Source organism: Eublepharis macularius, chromosome 3 (genome assembly GCF_028583425.1).
Source record: "Eublepharis macularius isolate TG4126 chromosome 3, MPM_Emac_v1.0, whole genome shotgun sequence".
Lineage (NCBI taxonomy): Eukaryota > Metazoa > Chordata > Lepidosauria > Squamata > Eublepharidae > Eublepharis > Eublepharis macularius.
Genome location: NC_072792.1, coordinates 164,313,737 through 164,329,610, shown reverse-complemented (window position 1 = coordinate 164,329,610; position 15,874 = coordinate 164,313,737). Strand labels below are relative to the sequence as shown.

Genomic DNA, 15,874 nt, shown 5'->3' with positions numbered 1-15,874 from the left:
AATGCTGTAGGTTAATTCAACTGTTGTTAGTGTGTTTTTCTGAATGCAGGGCACTTGACTAACTACGGGCTTAACTCCATGATATGCCAGATCTACTTAGCTGTATCAGCCCTCAGCCCTGGCCGAATGAAGCATGGCTGTCGCCACTACCACTACAAGCGCGTCCCGCTTGTAATAAAGGATTATTAGCGCGTCCTGCTTGTAATAAAGGATTATAAAGGACAGCTGGAAATCCTAAGTGCTTAGGATTTCCAGCCGTCCTCTTCTGCACGCAGATATGAACTTTAGAATGTACTGGAAATGCTATAGAATTCAGACTGGGCTATTCAGCTGATGGATTGACTGGATATTTTTGATAATGTACAGAATGTACTGTGGATTCATTGAACTATATTTGCAGATGTATTTATTTGAGATGGAATTTCTTCTAGTGATATAAATTGGAATTTATTTATTGTTGTTCATATATGAATTGGAATATAATGGTGGTTTTCTATGTATATTCATGTATATTTATGAACTTATTGTATAAATTGTTCAGATTGTATTTATTCCTAGCACTTTGCTCATGCTGAGTATTTAGAGTAAATATTGTTGAATAGATTACTGTTATTTTCTTTCTTCAGGGGAGTTATTTTCTTTCTTCAGGGGAGTCTTTGGTTTGATGAGACAAATTGGGTACAAATATCAGAATAAAAGAAATACTCTTATGAAAAGAGTTTGGCTCTACTGTCTTGGGAGCACCTTTATTGCAGGCACCATTATTAACAGAGGCACAGTCAGTATGGGGCAGGCAGTTAGCAACACTGGGCTAAACTAGACCAGGTACTAGGGGATCTCCAAATGGATCTCTTGAATCTTTGGTGTAGTGGTTAAGAGCAGCAGGACTCTAATCTGGAGAACTGGGTTTGATGCCCCTCTCCTCTGCTTGAAGCCAGCTGGGTGACCTTGGGTCAGTCACAGCTTTCTCAGAGTTCTCTCAGCCCTACCCACCTCACAGGGTGATTGTTGTGAGGATAATAATAATACACTTTGGAAACCGTGCTGAGTGGGCATTAGATTGTCCTGAAGGGTGGTATATAAATCAAATGTTATTAAATTGGCAAATAGTGGTGGGGGGTCCTCAATTCAGACTGAGGTCATTTATTTAGAATATGCCTCATTCACAATGAAGCTGGGACTCAGAATGGATAGCAAACAAAAACAAAATAATAGCCTGTACACATGTACAGACTATTCTAAAATATCAGGCCAACCCAAGGTAACAGGAGGAGATGGGTAAGCTTCTCCCCCTATGCCACAGCCCTAGTCCAAATTGGGTCTCCCCGCTCCCCCAGTTGCGTTTACTCCCAGGAAAGTGTTCTTAGTATGGCAGCTTCATTCACAGAAATCTAGTTGGGATTAATCATTAGTCTTTACAAGAACAAATACATTTAATCAGCTGTTAGCAGACTCAGAATGGAGTGTTCAGGGCAAAGGCTACTGGGAGCTATCCATAGAGTTCCCAACCAATCAGGAGTCTAGACTTGGAGCAAGCCAGGCCCTGGGAAATTCCTGACGGGGCAGAGTGGTCAGAAAGTCCTCTTGTTCCCAAGACCCTTGACTCATGATGAATGTTTGGCTGAAACCAGGACTGGATGTAGTCCATAGTAAAAATTAAAATTCTGTACCAGGCAACCCAAATTCTGCACTAAGGAAAGCAGGAGCCCGTGGCCTCAGTGCATTATGCAAATTTGCTTGATTTTTGCATATATTGCATAATTTGATCTGTATTTTTTATGTTGTTGTTGAATCTATTCTGTTATTCATACTATTTTCCACAGGACATGGAACTCCCACCCTCAAACACTCGAAATGTCATTCAACAATCTTTCTCATTCCTGAGACTTCAGTAGGTAAGCCTTTCTTGGAGCATCCAAATGAGTTGGGGCTCCATTCTATACTGACTGATGCCTCACAGAAATGTGGTGCGTGTAACCTTTATTGATGCCATCCATTGAGAGCGTTTGGTGTAGTGGTTAAGAGTGGCAGGACGCTAATCTGGAGAACCAGCAGAAAACCGCAAGAGTCCAGTATGTGTACCATTTAAAAGGACTTTAACTCTGGTCTGTTCAAACATGATTCATTTTAAATCCAATGCTACAAAAATTGGACAAGTTTGAAGGTTTTTTCCTTCTCCTCCAAATGGGTTTAATGGAATGAATATGACTTATTCTGTGTGATTTTGAAGAAGGGAACGAGGTTTATATAGCTTCTATGCCACTGCAAATTAGGCAGTGGTTACAGGATGCAGCAGTAAAGTTGTCAATTGCACCGCTGCTAGGATGCAATAGCCAAGTGCTAACATACTGTAGTGTTAGGCAGTTCTTGCAGCACTGTGCTGGTACTCCCCTCAGGCTGGCTGTTGTGCAACTGTGCAACGCCACACAAGATACCACTGTCCTTAGGATCTAGCCACTTACATTAAAAATGGGGTTCATTTTAATTTTATAGCATGTGCAATAGAAATGAAGCCCACTTGACATTTGATCAAATAAGGCTCTTTTGCGTTTGATTCGCAGAGCTATTTTCTTCCCTTATGCAGTCATCTGTAGGTGGATGGATGGGACAAGATTCCTGTGGAGTTCCTCTTGGGAAATGATCTTGACTTTGACTTCCAGACTATCTTGCAAATGGCAAGCCTGCATTTCCACTGGCAAACAGTCCTCATATTGTGCCAATTAGACTCTCCATTTTTTAATGTATCCCTAACTATGTGGGGGGATCATGTGTGTTGCATGGCTTAGGAGGAATTAGACACCAATGGCTGTAACTAGTGTAAAAACCCAGGGGAAAATCTTCCCTTTTACACATGTACAGACACAGACACTTTACTTTTTTATTTTATCCACATTTTCCCCTTTTTCTTTACACATTTTCTCAGATCCAAAATCTCCCTTGCCCTTCTGTTCTCCCATGCACTCAGTGTTTTCATCTCTGTTCTTCTCTCCTCCCAATCTAATTCTGAGCTTATTCACCTTCTCTTTTGATACACCATTTTATAAAATAGCCACCAAGAAGCAAATCTTAATTTGTGCCAGGGCTTACAAGGACACAGATATGAAGTATCTTTATTGTGAGCATATACAGAGTGCCTTTCCCTCACAGCTTGAAATCACTCATTGGAAAAATGGTTCTCAAATGAAAGGCTACGATTTCCGTGCTGGTCTATCATTATATCTAATTTTGAACCCTAGAGTGTGGATCATAAAATTCTCACAATAGGACCCGGAACAGACAGGGTATTCATCTCCAAGCCTGGGAGAAGCCCCAGGTTTGCATAAGAATATGAAAGGTGAGTTGGACAGAAAGAAAGGTTTGCAAAAGTTCTTATATTGCTGTCTATATTAATGATCTAGCTTCTGTTATTAGAGAGCCACTGCCAGAATTGCATCACTGATAACGATGTCCACAAATGTCAGTGGTGGTACCAGTGCCTTCTCTGGAAGTATATCTTGGATCAAGATTTGGAACAGTTTTTTCTTCGTTTCCAAATCTATAATCTGGCACATTAAAAGGTTCCAAGGGACAAACTAGATAAGAAGCCGGAAGATCTGTGAATGGTTCAAATGAGCTTTTTAAATTACAAAATAGCAGCTGTGAGGAGCACCAAATTAAAACCAAGGCTTTAGCCATGATATGTCCATACTTCATCCCACACTATTTTCTCACCCTCAAAAGTCCCTCCCCAAAGTAGCTGTTTGCTCTTCCACGGAATGTCCCCTTCCTCAGCGGAGCAAGTAACAACTCTGGGAGTGGGTCTTTGAGGTAAAAATTGGACTGGTAAAAAGATTATCCCCTCCCAATACAACAAGGCTCCATTCTCAACAAACACTCCAGAAATCTGCAGCATTTGAGTCCGGGGGCACTTTAGAGACCAACAAGATTTTCAGAGTGTAAGCTTTTGAGAGTCAGAGCTCCCTTCTTCAGACATCAGGAGCTGATGAAGGGAACTCTGACTCTCAAAAGCTTACACTCTGAAAATCTAGTTAGTCTCTAAGGTGCCCCATGACTCAAATCCTACTGTTCTACTACAGACCAACATGGCTACCCAACATGGCTACTCACAGGTCTCCCAACATTTCATCTATTCAGGGGTCATTTAGTAGAAAAAGAGCTGGAGGAACTCATTAGCATTACTCATTAGCATATGTCATGCCCCTTGCCATCACTGAAAGTGTGTCATGATTTGCATGTGCCACGCCCCCTGACATCACCTATCCTGGCTGTTTTGAACCCAATCCTGACTATTCAGGGCCGAAATTGGGCCCAAAATGGCAAAAAGGGGCTGAAAATGGCTGAAAAAGGGCCCAAAATCGTCAGGATTGGGACACTGCTGAGTAGCAGAGTGATCCACCACCTATCAGAGGCCCAATCTGGGCCATTTTGGCCCCAATCCAGGCTGAAACGGGCCCAAAATGGCTGAGAGTCAGGTGGGCAGGGCCACCTAATATGTGACCTCTTTGGGGAACTGCCAGAACTGCGTTCCTACGCGTTCCCCCTCGAAATGAGCCCTGCGTCTATTTCACCTGATGGTGGCTTTCAAGATTTGTACCTTTAGGGAACATTTTCCAATCTGCTGAACATTTGCCACAAAATCTTTCAAATTGCAGAGGAGTGTGGGTCCTGTTTAAGACCCCAAGAGTCTGTTCACACTTGTTACTGGCTAGGCCTCTCAGGCCTCTGCCCCCTTCTCTCACACAAAGCGAGGGCCAAACAGTACAAAATGCTCAGCTTCACAAATTATCAACAGTATTTTTTTTTTAAAAAAATGAAATGAGTCTCAGAGGCTCCAATTGGGAGGATCATGGAGGGAAGGGGTTTCATAGCCCTTTCCGTTGCTGCTGTTTACCCATTCAAAATATCCCTTCAGCAGCTTCCCCCTCCCCATGTTGTTGAACACAGGGACCAGTGGTCTAAGGCGGTTTGTTAAGGATGGCCATATTTCAAAGGTTTTTTTTTAACAATTCTTACCCTTGTGCTTTCTTATATTCTATAAAATACCTCTGATCTATACTCTTTTTCACAAAAAAATCTCATTTTGTTTCCCCTCCCTGAGAGAGGCCCTTAAAGCTTCTGAACCCTGAGTTCGCTGAGCCGCTGGCTCACATTATATTATATGGATCTAACCATATGCTCTAGTACTTGACCAAGTAGTTAAGGCTAACCCCTTTTGACTGAAGATTCCTAAAACTGTTATCTTCTCGACAAGATGGTTTCATGCAAAAGCAAAATAACAAAAAACAATATGCATTACTGTATCTTATTGCACTTAAAAATACACACAAATAACTTTTGCTTTCCAGACAGTAATCAATAAGTCATCAAGGAAACTGTCTTTTAGGTTGTTTGGATTGCAGCTGAAAGGTATTTGAACCCGTAGAGGGTTTTTGAGTCAAGTCTGCAACAGTTTATACAAGGCAAACTCTCCAAGAACATCAATCAGTCCATGGTCTGTTCTGACACCGTCAAAGGCAAATTGATCCAGCTACAGTGTCTTCCAGCTGAACCACAACTGGCCTGAGTCAGCTATGGCCATTAAAAGTAACCATCTCCAAATAGATAGAATTTCCCAGATTGCACTCGGTCATGAATATGGATATAAAATGGTTGCATTTCATGGACAGCAGTTGTTTAAATTCTTGATACAAATGGGAGAAATGGCAAGAATTTTCAAAGAATGTGTCCCAAACAATAGATCAAGGAAAGCCAACCAAAGAAAATTACCCCTCACCACATTCCCAAGCTTCTTGAAATTCTGTTAGCTCTATTCTGGCTTGGTGGCATTTGTTCCTACAAGATGACTAAGAGCGGGACCACAAGTGACGCCTGACACAGGTTGGACACTAGTCAGCTTCCCTCAAGTTTTGATGGGAAATGTAGGCATCCTGGTCTGACTGCTGTCCAATGGACTTTTCAACTGTCACTTGTCCAACATTCCGCCAAGCTGCCTACATTTCCCATCAAAACTTGAGGGAAGCTGGCAAGTGTCCAACCTGTGTCAGGCATCACTTGTGGTCCCGCTCTAAGTGATGATTTGTACAAGCCACATGAATGACTACAAGTGCCAAGCAACCAGAGAAGCACTGTCCATCACCTCTTACAAGGGATACTTCAGAGTTGCTATGTAACAATTCAAACATCTTTTCTAACATCCACCATCTATTATAGCTTCATGCTGGTATGAAACTGGCTGCATCAACACAGTGGCTACAGCTTCAGTGAGTAACTTGGATGTTCTTTGGGACAGAAAGGGGGGCTTCTGGTATTTAGCAGAAAGAATTGATGGTTGGTTCATGGGAAGGGGCACTGGATACTATGGGGAGAAGGGACCATCAAAATGCTCACTGCTTAGTACTAATTTAGTCACCCACCCATTTAGCTGTAGATAGGGGCTTTATGAGTTATTGAACCTGATATTAAAGGGAAGGCCACTTGCTTGATTAGGGCAACTGAATTCCCAACAGAGTGCACCTAAAAGAAGTGATGCTGTCAGGGCCTGTCCACACTTGAGTGCCTGTAGCCTCTGAGCCTATGCAGATGACCCAACTGCTCCAGGATGTGTGATTAGAACTCCACTCTTCAATGATGTTATTTGGAAAACACAGATTTCAATAGAAGTTACTTCCAACTAAATCTGAATTATTGTGTTTGTGTGTATTGCGGGGGGGGGGGGGTAGAATCTTGATTTCGAAATAACAAGCTGCATCTTTTAACTATGATGTTTCTCAAGTCATGTTTTGTTTGTTTAAACTTCAAATTATCCCAGAAGACTGATTTTTCTGGTAGATGGGATTAGATACCTCTGACTCAAATGCTGGTTTCCTTTAGTTACACATAAAGAAGGGGCATCCCAGATGTATCTGCTTTTGTAATCTGCTGTAAAAATGTCAACTACATTTGAAAAAAATAAAATACAGTTAATATGGCTTTCAACAGACTGCCAGCTTTGAGTTTCTTTTCAGAAAGAACTTCATGTTATCTGTTAATTTGTTCCTGTTTTGGCTCAATGCACAATTTCTCCCCAAGTTTTCTGATGAGTTCTGCCAGGTCTTCTGTGTTCTGTGATTTTTCTTCAAGGAGTTCATAACGCAGGCTTGAGATGTCCTGTTTAATTTCTTTCAACTCACCTGTAAGGGAGAAGATAATAGGTTTAGGAAAAAGAGAAAACGGGCCATAACCTTTAGTGCTAAAGGTGATTTTTTTTAAAAAAAGTATGTATTTTGATCTTTCTTTTCACATTTTGTGGAATTATTGCCAGCTCAAAAAATCACATCATTGCTTAGGAAAGATAAAGAGAGATTGAGCAAGAGGCTTAAGTACATGGGAAATGTATCCTTAATAAACATCAGATATACCACGTGCTAACTATGTAACATCCCCTCAATGAAATACATCTGCTGTCTGAAATGTGTTTGACATGCGGAGAGTTTACAAAGTGCTGGATGGGGAGCTGTGGAGGAATTCTGTGCTGGGAGTGCTGGGAGATGAGCGTGTCAGGAGTACATATTGTGTATGCATATATGTGGATGTGTACAGCTTGTATGTATGATGCTTGTGGTTCCTGTTATTTGTGTGTATGACTGGTCATGCTTTGTTTTTACTTCACACTTGTTTGAAATGTATCTTTACATGAGTGCAACGTAGGATAATCACTCCTGGCATTGTGGATAGGATGCTGAGCAATTACGCCACACACGCCGCACCATGCCTTGGCTTTTTGTTCTTAAAACTGTTGTGACGTACCACCTTCGAGCTGTATTGGCTAGGACGGGCTAGAAATTTAAGTGAAGAAAATAAATCTGTTGTAGCAAAGTCTCTGTAAAAATATAATCTTTGGTTAACCATTTTCTTGCCCCAGTTCGGCTACGTGATATTCAAAAGACATCTGCTTTAGAAGAAACCCACCTTCATTGACTTCATCACTCTCCTTGTCCACTTGAGCTTTCAGTACATATCTTTTAATGAGGCGTTTCATGATCTTCTAGCAAACAGAGGCAGAAAAGACAATCTGTCAGGCGCTGGCTTGTGCAGGTTTTACTCGCCTGTTCAACAAGTCTTAACTCTCAAGTAAATGATTGCAGGATCACGACTTAAAATGCAAAGGCATACACATGCAGTACAGTAAAACTCACCTCAGGATTTATTGCATTGGGCCAAAGGCCATTGCAAACAATAAAACAGTAGCAAAAACATAAGCAACAATACAGATAAGATATACAATACAAGCTGAATAAAACACTATTAAGAATTACACTATTGTACAATGGCACTTTTCTCCTAATAACATAACACATAACAGACGCCGTACACCGTACACTGCTTGAATCATGCAGTAACCGTTACAAAATCTCTGGCCACATGCAAGCAATTTATTGTCTACTGAGTTTCCTGGATCACAGACAATCTGTTGTTTTCATTTACTGGTCCAGTTTTATTATTGTTAGTCTCTGTTAGGATCTAGAGCCTACCTGATACTTCCTTTGAGGTTTAGTTAAGCTGTTTAAATTGAGGTCCTCTGTGCTTTTTATACTTGAATGCTTTCTTTGGCCTATCTGGAAAACAGAAAGAGGAAAAAAACTATTAAGCAATGAAGATTCTTAGCTGCTCTTCCTTTTCTTTCTACCGCCCACTTGCATTTTTTCAACAAAAGTCTTATGCCTGGAATGCACATCACAATAGGGTTGCCAAAAGATGAAGAAAAATGTCCTCTCTCTTTAATAGAGGCTTATTGTGTGGAAATGGGCAACTGAAGCTTTTCATGGCATGGAGATAAATGACATCACCTGGTAAACAATATCCCATTAAGCCCCTTATTAAAGGGACAGGGCAGTTGACAATTCTACTTGTAATATCTTAAAATTAACATATATTAAGGCAAAAGTTTCTGGGTGTACCAGAGATCATTTCAACAGACGTGTTAACTCTTTCTTTTGTGTGTATGTTTATATGTATGCACAGAGTAATACAGATGGCTCCAGAAAAAAATGTAAAACAATGGGGCCAATGAATCAATTGTGAAATGAAAAACAGCTCTGTCCATGGCAAACTGGACAGCCAGTTTGGTGTAGTGGTTAAGAGCAGCAGGACTGTAATCTGGAGAACCAGACTGATTCCCTCCACTTGAAGCCAGCCGAGTGACCTTGGGTCAGTCACAGCTTCTTGGAGCTCTCTCAGCCCCACCCTCCTCTCAGAGTGATTGCTGTGGGGATAATATTAACACACTTTGTAAACCCCTCTGAATGGGAATTATGTTGTATATAAACCAAATGTTGTTATTATTTCTTATGAAACCTCCAAAAGAATATAGAGTCACTCTCCTAGACAGCTGTTCTTACAGCTTGGTTAGAAGTCACTGCTTGCAAAACTTGCCAGCTTGGAATATAATGTATGAATGGGGCAAAGGTGGAAGTTGGGCACTCACAAAAGGGTCCATTTGATTCAGGAACATAAATTTCAGCACTCTAAGGCTCTCATATTATAGAACCATTACTTCTCCTATAGTTGCTTCCCACATTGCTTTAGTCAACCTGTGAATCCTAGCAATCACATGCAGGAGCTGATAACACAGGGTTGCACCCAAACTGAATTTTACACTAATGGAAGGTGTAATTTCCACCTTTCCCTCTTCCTGCTGCAGACCCTCAATTTGATACTTGTCCCATTCCCTCGAGTAGCATCTCAGAGAGATCAATGGTCTACTGTGGCTGGTGGGAGGCAAGAAAAAAATCAGAATTCACCCCACAGTTAATTTCCAGCACCCCTCTCCGTGCAATGATCACGTGAAACTTTCGTATCACTGGCTCCACCCTCTCCTATGATCTCTAAAGCTCAGTTGTTAGTGGAAATGACATGGGAAGCCAAAGTGGGATAGCACCGGCAAGAGTCCAGACCTCTTCTACAATGTAAGAAAGGGCCCGAAGTCTTTGAACAAAACAAAAGGAAACTCTCCGGTCACCAAAAATCATCTCGCAAGATTACAGAGAATATGCTGCTTTTCTAAACTCAGAAATCCTTCTACAAGTCCACTATACCCATGTTAAATATTAACATATCTTAAATCATTGGCCCATATAGTTTAGTACATGCATTTTCAGGCAATAAAGGACTTCCCCAGCACCTGCCACCCAACATCTTTTAACTGGAGATAACAGAGTGAAACTGGGATATGTGTTCTTCCACTGGGCAATGGCCCCACACCCCACCATTCATATGAACAGGCTGTGCATGTGAGCGCCATTTGTCAGGGCAAGCCACCTGATGTATGGATGGGTTTCCAAATCAAAACATGAAAGGAAGTCCTATATTTGCCAGACCAATGGTTGCATTACAACACAAGACCGCTTGGTGGCAGGATCTGCTACTTTTTCAATCTTTTAATGTTCTGGAGCTTTTCTTGAAGCATTAAATCAGCAGAAGTTGAGCTCATTGCTCATTTCCCGGGATGACAGGTAAGCAATACCAATTCATTACACCTACAGAAGCGAATCATCAAATTAGAGGTAACTGATAAATGCCTTGTCTTGTGAGATACGGAACTGCTCGCTTTAATATTAACCTGTTGCTTCTGCTACAAGTTGGCTTTTAACTTTTTTTTCCAATGGAGGAAAAACAGACTTGGAAGAGTGGTTTTTTTACAGTGCGTGGTTTCCTTCTGAAGGTCACCCTACCCCTTGCGTATCATTAGTTTCTTCCTCCTAAAGCTTTGATGTGTATTCCAAAGTCAGTACAAAACTGGCCAGAGGTTTACTGAACAGTCTCCAACTGGACTTATTTCTTGTTTCCTGCTAAGTGGATAAGTTGCTGATATGGAACAAATTTACACTAATAGTGGCATTAAGGGTGCCATGATAATCCGCCAGGATAATCTGATGTGAGTGCTGTAATGTGGGTGTTGTTGTTCATCCTGAATCTTTCTATGGCCAGTTTTATCTTAGATATTTTTTTCCTGGTGGGTGGGGATGGCATACTCAGCAGCCGGATATGCTAATTCTAGGAATGAAGGTGAAACGCCAAGACACTGGGATGTGCACACAAGTGAGTACTGCAATACCCTCAATGCAGCGTGCATTCCAATCCATAACCAGTCCACACACAGCGACAGCCCACTGTTATAATGCACACTGGTGTCCATGAACCCAAAGAAAAGAATCCTGGATGCAAAACGGTTGTTGGTAAAAGCAAGGCTATTTCTGTGAACTCTCCACAGATGTGAGAGAAGGTGCAGAGGCAAAGGCAGGAAACATAGGAACAAAGAGATGGGTTTTGCACATCCCCAACTGGTTTATTCTGTGCAATTATAATGATATCGTATCTGTACGGATGGTATAATGGCACCTTTTGTTTTGCTTTGGCATCAGATCAAAAACTAATGGGTACAAGTTGGCCATCAATGAAATCCGAAGGTTTTTTAACCATAAGAAATATAAAATGTTTCAGTGAAATGCTTCTAGGACCATGGGTTTTAAAAGATGTTGATAACGTTATATTTATTCTATATTAAATGTATTTGGGGGGATTTCATTCTGATGCCAAAGGGTATCTTCACACAATAGATTTTTTGGTGAATACTCTAGAGGCTCCCCTCTCAAATCCAGTAAACATTCATGGAATCATCTTGATAACTTGGGCTTTGTCAGTGAAAACCTAAATTGTATTTATTGTTATATGGCATGGATTTTCCCCCAATTAGCCAAGGAACGGATAACGTTATTTTACAGTGAACATGGTGATGGTTTATCTTGTTTCCTAAAGTTACCTGGTGACGGTTTATCCTGTTGCTTAAAGTTACCTGATTCATCTCTGCATCTTCGTGGAAACCTTTTTTATGGCAAAGTAACAATTTATAAATCCATTTCTTTATTCTGAGTGAGAGGTAAAGCAGAGATTTAGGGCTAGGCACTAGATTAAAAGGTACTGGAAGTGTTCTGCCCTCCTCAAAATAGGAGAACCACAGTTTTGCTCTTGCAAACTTCCATTCCACATCAGCATCGTCCTGGAAGGCACAAGAGAAGAGTTCTTCAAAACCTGAAACAGGACATGTTTTCTTAAATAGCCAAGAACCTCCTCTTAACAGAGATGGATACATGCCATCAGAACTTTTAGGAAGAATACTTTAGTCTTTGGGAAGAGGTTGAGGTTACTGGAAGTTTGGATATTCCTATGAGTCAAACCAACAGAAAGCCCTTTCTTGCAGCTTGGAAATGGCATTTTATTCATTGTCAATTATTACAGAATTAAGCAGATCAGTTTCAAGAGAGAAACCAAATTTAGCTAGCATGAGATCACCAAGCCTGCATAACTCCTGCACCCAGAGAAACTGACCCCATATTCTCATGTAATATTTAAATAAAATAGAAGAGATGAAGTTGGTGAGGATATCTAGTACAGGGATCCCCAAGTGGTGTCCATGGGCACCATGGCATCCATTGACACCTTTCCTGGTACCTACCAAATATTTTTTAAAAGTGGGTGGGAGCAGGTGGGATTTCTGTTCAGCAGGGCTTCTGATTGGCCACTGGAGAACTGATTGGCTGTGCAGATTTTTAAAAAGTTGCTACAGCTGCCACCCCAGCACAAGGATCTTCACTGTGTAACTGTGTATGTATGCATTGCAAGAAATGATTTTTAAACAATATATTCATTTTAAAAGTCATGCTGTTAAACAGAGTTTTTGCATGAAATGCTGTAGAGTTACTGTTAAAGAGTTGTGCATAACTTCACTCCTTTGGTGGCTGGCTCTGCCTCCCAGGGCAGCCATTTTGTGGTTGCACCCAACCAAGTTGTGTCAGAATTCCAAAAGTGCCCATAGACTCAAAAAGGTAGGTGACCCCCAATCTACTGTTCTGCCAAAGTGGTTTGAGGATAGAACAATTTGGTATTCAGTCTCTCAAGTCCATTGAACTTTCATCAGTTAACTGAAGTTTATCCTGTACTCCAAGACTTGCGTGAAATTATTTTATAGTTGAACTTACAAAGTCCAACTTACACCCTGTCCTAAGATAAAATATAACAATAAAATTACATCTGACAATTTGCCACTCTTTTTTAGTACTTGAACCATCCAGACCTGAGCTGCCACCATCATGGTAGAGCCATTTTGCAATACTCAGTTGTTTCTGGTTTTCAAACAACTATTTAGAATGTATCTAAACAGGTTTTAAAACAAATATTAAGCTTAGTTACAAACTTATCTTTAAAAAATACGGTTCCCCAAAACAAAATATAACAGCACAATGAGAAGAGCTAAGAAAACTCAACCAAGTTTTACCTCAATCTCCTGAAAAGAGCTGTTGATCATTGCAATAAGCATGTTCAGTAGAACAATGACCATGGTGACATTATAGACACCATAGAGGACATAACCGATGTTCTCGATGAATTTGTGATTATAGTTTATAACAACTGATTTCACTTCTGAGAGTCCAAATATTGCCCAGAACAAAGTTTTGAAGCTTTCTTCTACTCTAAAAAAAGAGGGGAAAAACAGGAATATGAAAGTAAAAACATATTTCAAACTGATATGTAACATTTTTATATTGTCTGAGGTACACATAGGAAACCTATATGATGCAGGACCAAAGGAACCTTAAAAGGTTGTACTTATTCCTCATCATTGGGAAATAGCAGCTGATTCATTCATTTGGCTCATAGCTAGAGACGGGCATGAACCAGAAAAAAAATGAACCATGCAGTTCGTGGTTCGTTGCATTTCATGAACCACGAACTTTCATGAACCTGCCCCGGTTCGCGAACCGGTTCATTTGGTTCGTGAAAATGTCACATCCAGGTCAGCAAATCGTCACTTCTGGGTCAGCAGAAGGTCACTTTGGGCCAGCAGAAGGTCTGCAGGAATTCCATCCCCTGTTGCCTAGGAAACTGATTGGCACCAGGCTGTCTGCAGTAACGAACCAAAAAATGAACCAAACAAACCAGCCTAAAGTTCGTGGCGGTTCATCAGAAATGGGCTCTGACGAACCGTCTGTTCGTGAATCACGAACCAGCTCGGTTTATCACGAACTTTGGTTTGTATTTCGGTTCATGGCCATCTCTACTCATGGCTGGGATGACGGGGCAGGAAAGAACCAAATACACAAATACTACAAAATCCTTATAAAGTCTCATTGGAAATAAAGAAGGGAAGTTCCATGGCACTGAATGTGGTCATAGGGCTACAAACAGCAACAACAGATTTTCCTTGGTGACCTGAACGTGTTAATCTATTTACCAGTAGGTCTCACATTATTTATCACCAAGGATTATTGTCCCTTTTTAGTCTATAAATAGGAGGCAAGCTGGAAGATGATCACTTTCTTACAAGTTTATCAATTTAGTATTTATAATCTAGTATCAATTTAGTACATATCATCAGTTCATACAAACCACTAAGTTCAGCTTATGTGTGGGCACATTAATGATTTTTCCCCTTTCCTGATACAGCTCTTTTGCCCATAACCTTCAGCCTAATCCCACACAGAGAAGGGGGTGGGGTGGAAATCTCACTCCAATCACATTTTTTAAAATTTTTTTAAGCTGGATTGCTAAAAGGTACGATGCCAGTGACCTGGTGATATACGGGTCCTTATCTTGTAGAAGAAAAGAAACGCTCTGATTAATATTTGTGAGCTCGTTCTTCTCAAGTATCAAGGTAATCCATCTCTGTCTCTCCTCACTGAAATTGGGACATTCAATAACTAGATGAGTGAAGGTACCTCTCTTCCCTGTATTGCAGAAACACCAGCATTCTTAAAAGGGAACTCTCAAAAAGTGACCTTTCATTTCTGAGGTTAATACAGCATTCAATCTAGCAGCAAAAACCTATCTCAACATCAGGGAACTGTCATGGACTCTAAATATGCCGGTAAGGTAGCTGGGAGTTCAATTCCTTTGTAGACAAGGGAACATACCCTTCTTGCTTGCTGATTTGTGCTTCTGGAATCTAGCATCACTAGCTGCTTTATGACCCTTTGGAATGCGGTTTTCTCACTTTCCATCGAGAGTAGTAAATCTGGAGTAAAGCCTAATTGTTCCTGTCTCTGATTAACCCGCCTCTTCCAGTTACTCTGGAAGGAATCTTCTCATAGTCTAAAAAAGAGTTTAGATCTCTAGTTAAAAAGAATTCTGATTCTAATGAAGGAATTGCTAATTCTTGATGAATAGCTAGATGGAACACACACTTTGGTAACCGGATAATTTTTCTCAGGAATTTTAATAAGGACTCAATAGACTCAGATATACTTTCTACCCACACCCCAGGGCCATGAAGTATCAGTTGATAATTTTACTCCTTATAGCTGCTGGGTAATACTTCCTCCTTCTGTGTGAAAAAAACTATCAAGGCATTTAAATATGGTGTTACCTTATAAGAAATATATTGGAACGGATTTTTCCAAGATAGGTCTTGGGAGGATATCATTCCTAAATATCTAAATGTTGTTAGTTGTTCAGCGTTGATATTTGCCATCCTCCAATCCTTTTTCTTCAATCAGCATCCTCTTGCAGAAATAACTACTTTGGATTTCTCAGCATTTATAGTTAAACCTTCATCAGCACAGCAGGAGCTAAAACTAGCCAACATGCGTTTCAACCCTATCAGTGTGTGAGATGATAACACAGTATCATCAGCATAAATTAGAACTGAAAGAAGTTGACGATTAAGGATAGGTGCATGATGAGTAGGCCCTGAAACGGCTTTAATGATATCACTGATGTATAGATTAAATAAATACGAGGATGAAAAAGAACTTAGTTGAACACCTTTAAAGGCTGGGATAGAATCTGTAGTCTGACCTTCAGGGCTACATCTAATGTTTGTGTCTGTGCCTTGGTATAATCT

General features: G+C 40.6%; 1 protein-coding gene across 1 annotated transcript in view; it reads right to left on the bottom strand.

Moving 5' to 3' along the window:
* Nucleotides 1-6,915: 6,915 nt before the first annotated feature.
* The window catches only part of TRPC6 (transient receptor potential cation channel subfamily C member 6), a 110,929-nt gene continuing 101,970 nt past the window's right edge, over nucleotides 6,916-15,874 (bottom strand). The window contains exons 8-12 of the mRNA XM_054973969.1: nucleotides 13,310-13,505; nucleotides 11,831-12,034; nucleotides 8,511-8,594; nucleotides 7,948-8,023; nucleotides 6,916-7,169 (exon numbers count right to left, since the gene is read on the bottom strand). Coding sequence (XP_054829944.1) covers nucleotides 7,018-7,169; nucleotides 7,948-8,023; nucleotides 8,511-8,594; nucleotides 11,831-12,034; nucleotides 13,310-13,505 — 712 coding nt within the window. The 3' untranslated portion in view covers nucleotides 6,916-7,017. The remainder of the gene's footprint in view (nucleotides 7,170-7,947; nucleotides 8,024-8,510; nucleotides 8,595-11,830; nucleotides 12,035-13,309; nucleotides 13,506-15,874) is intronic.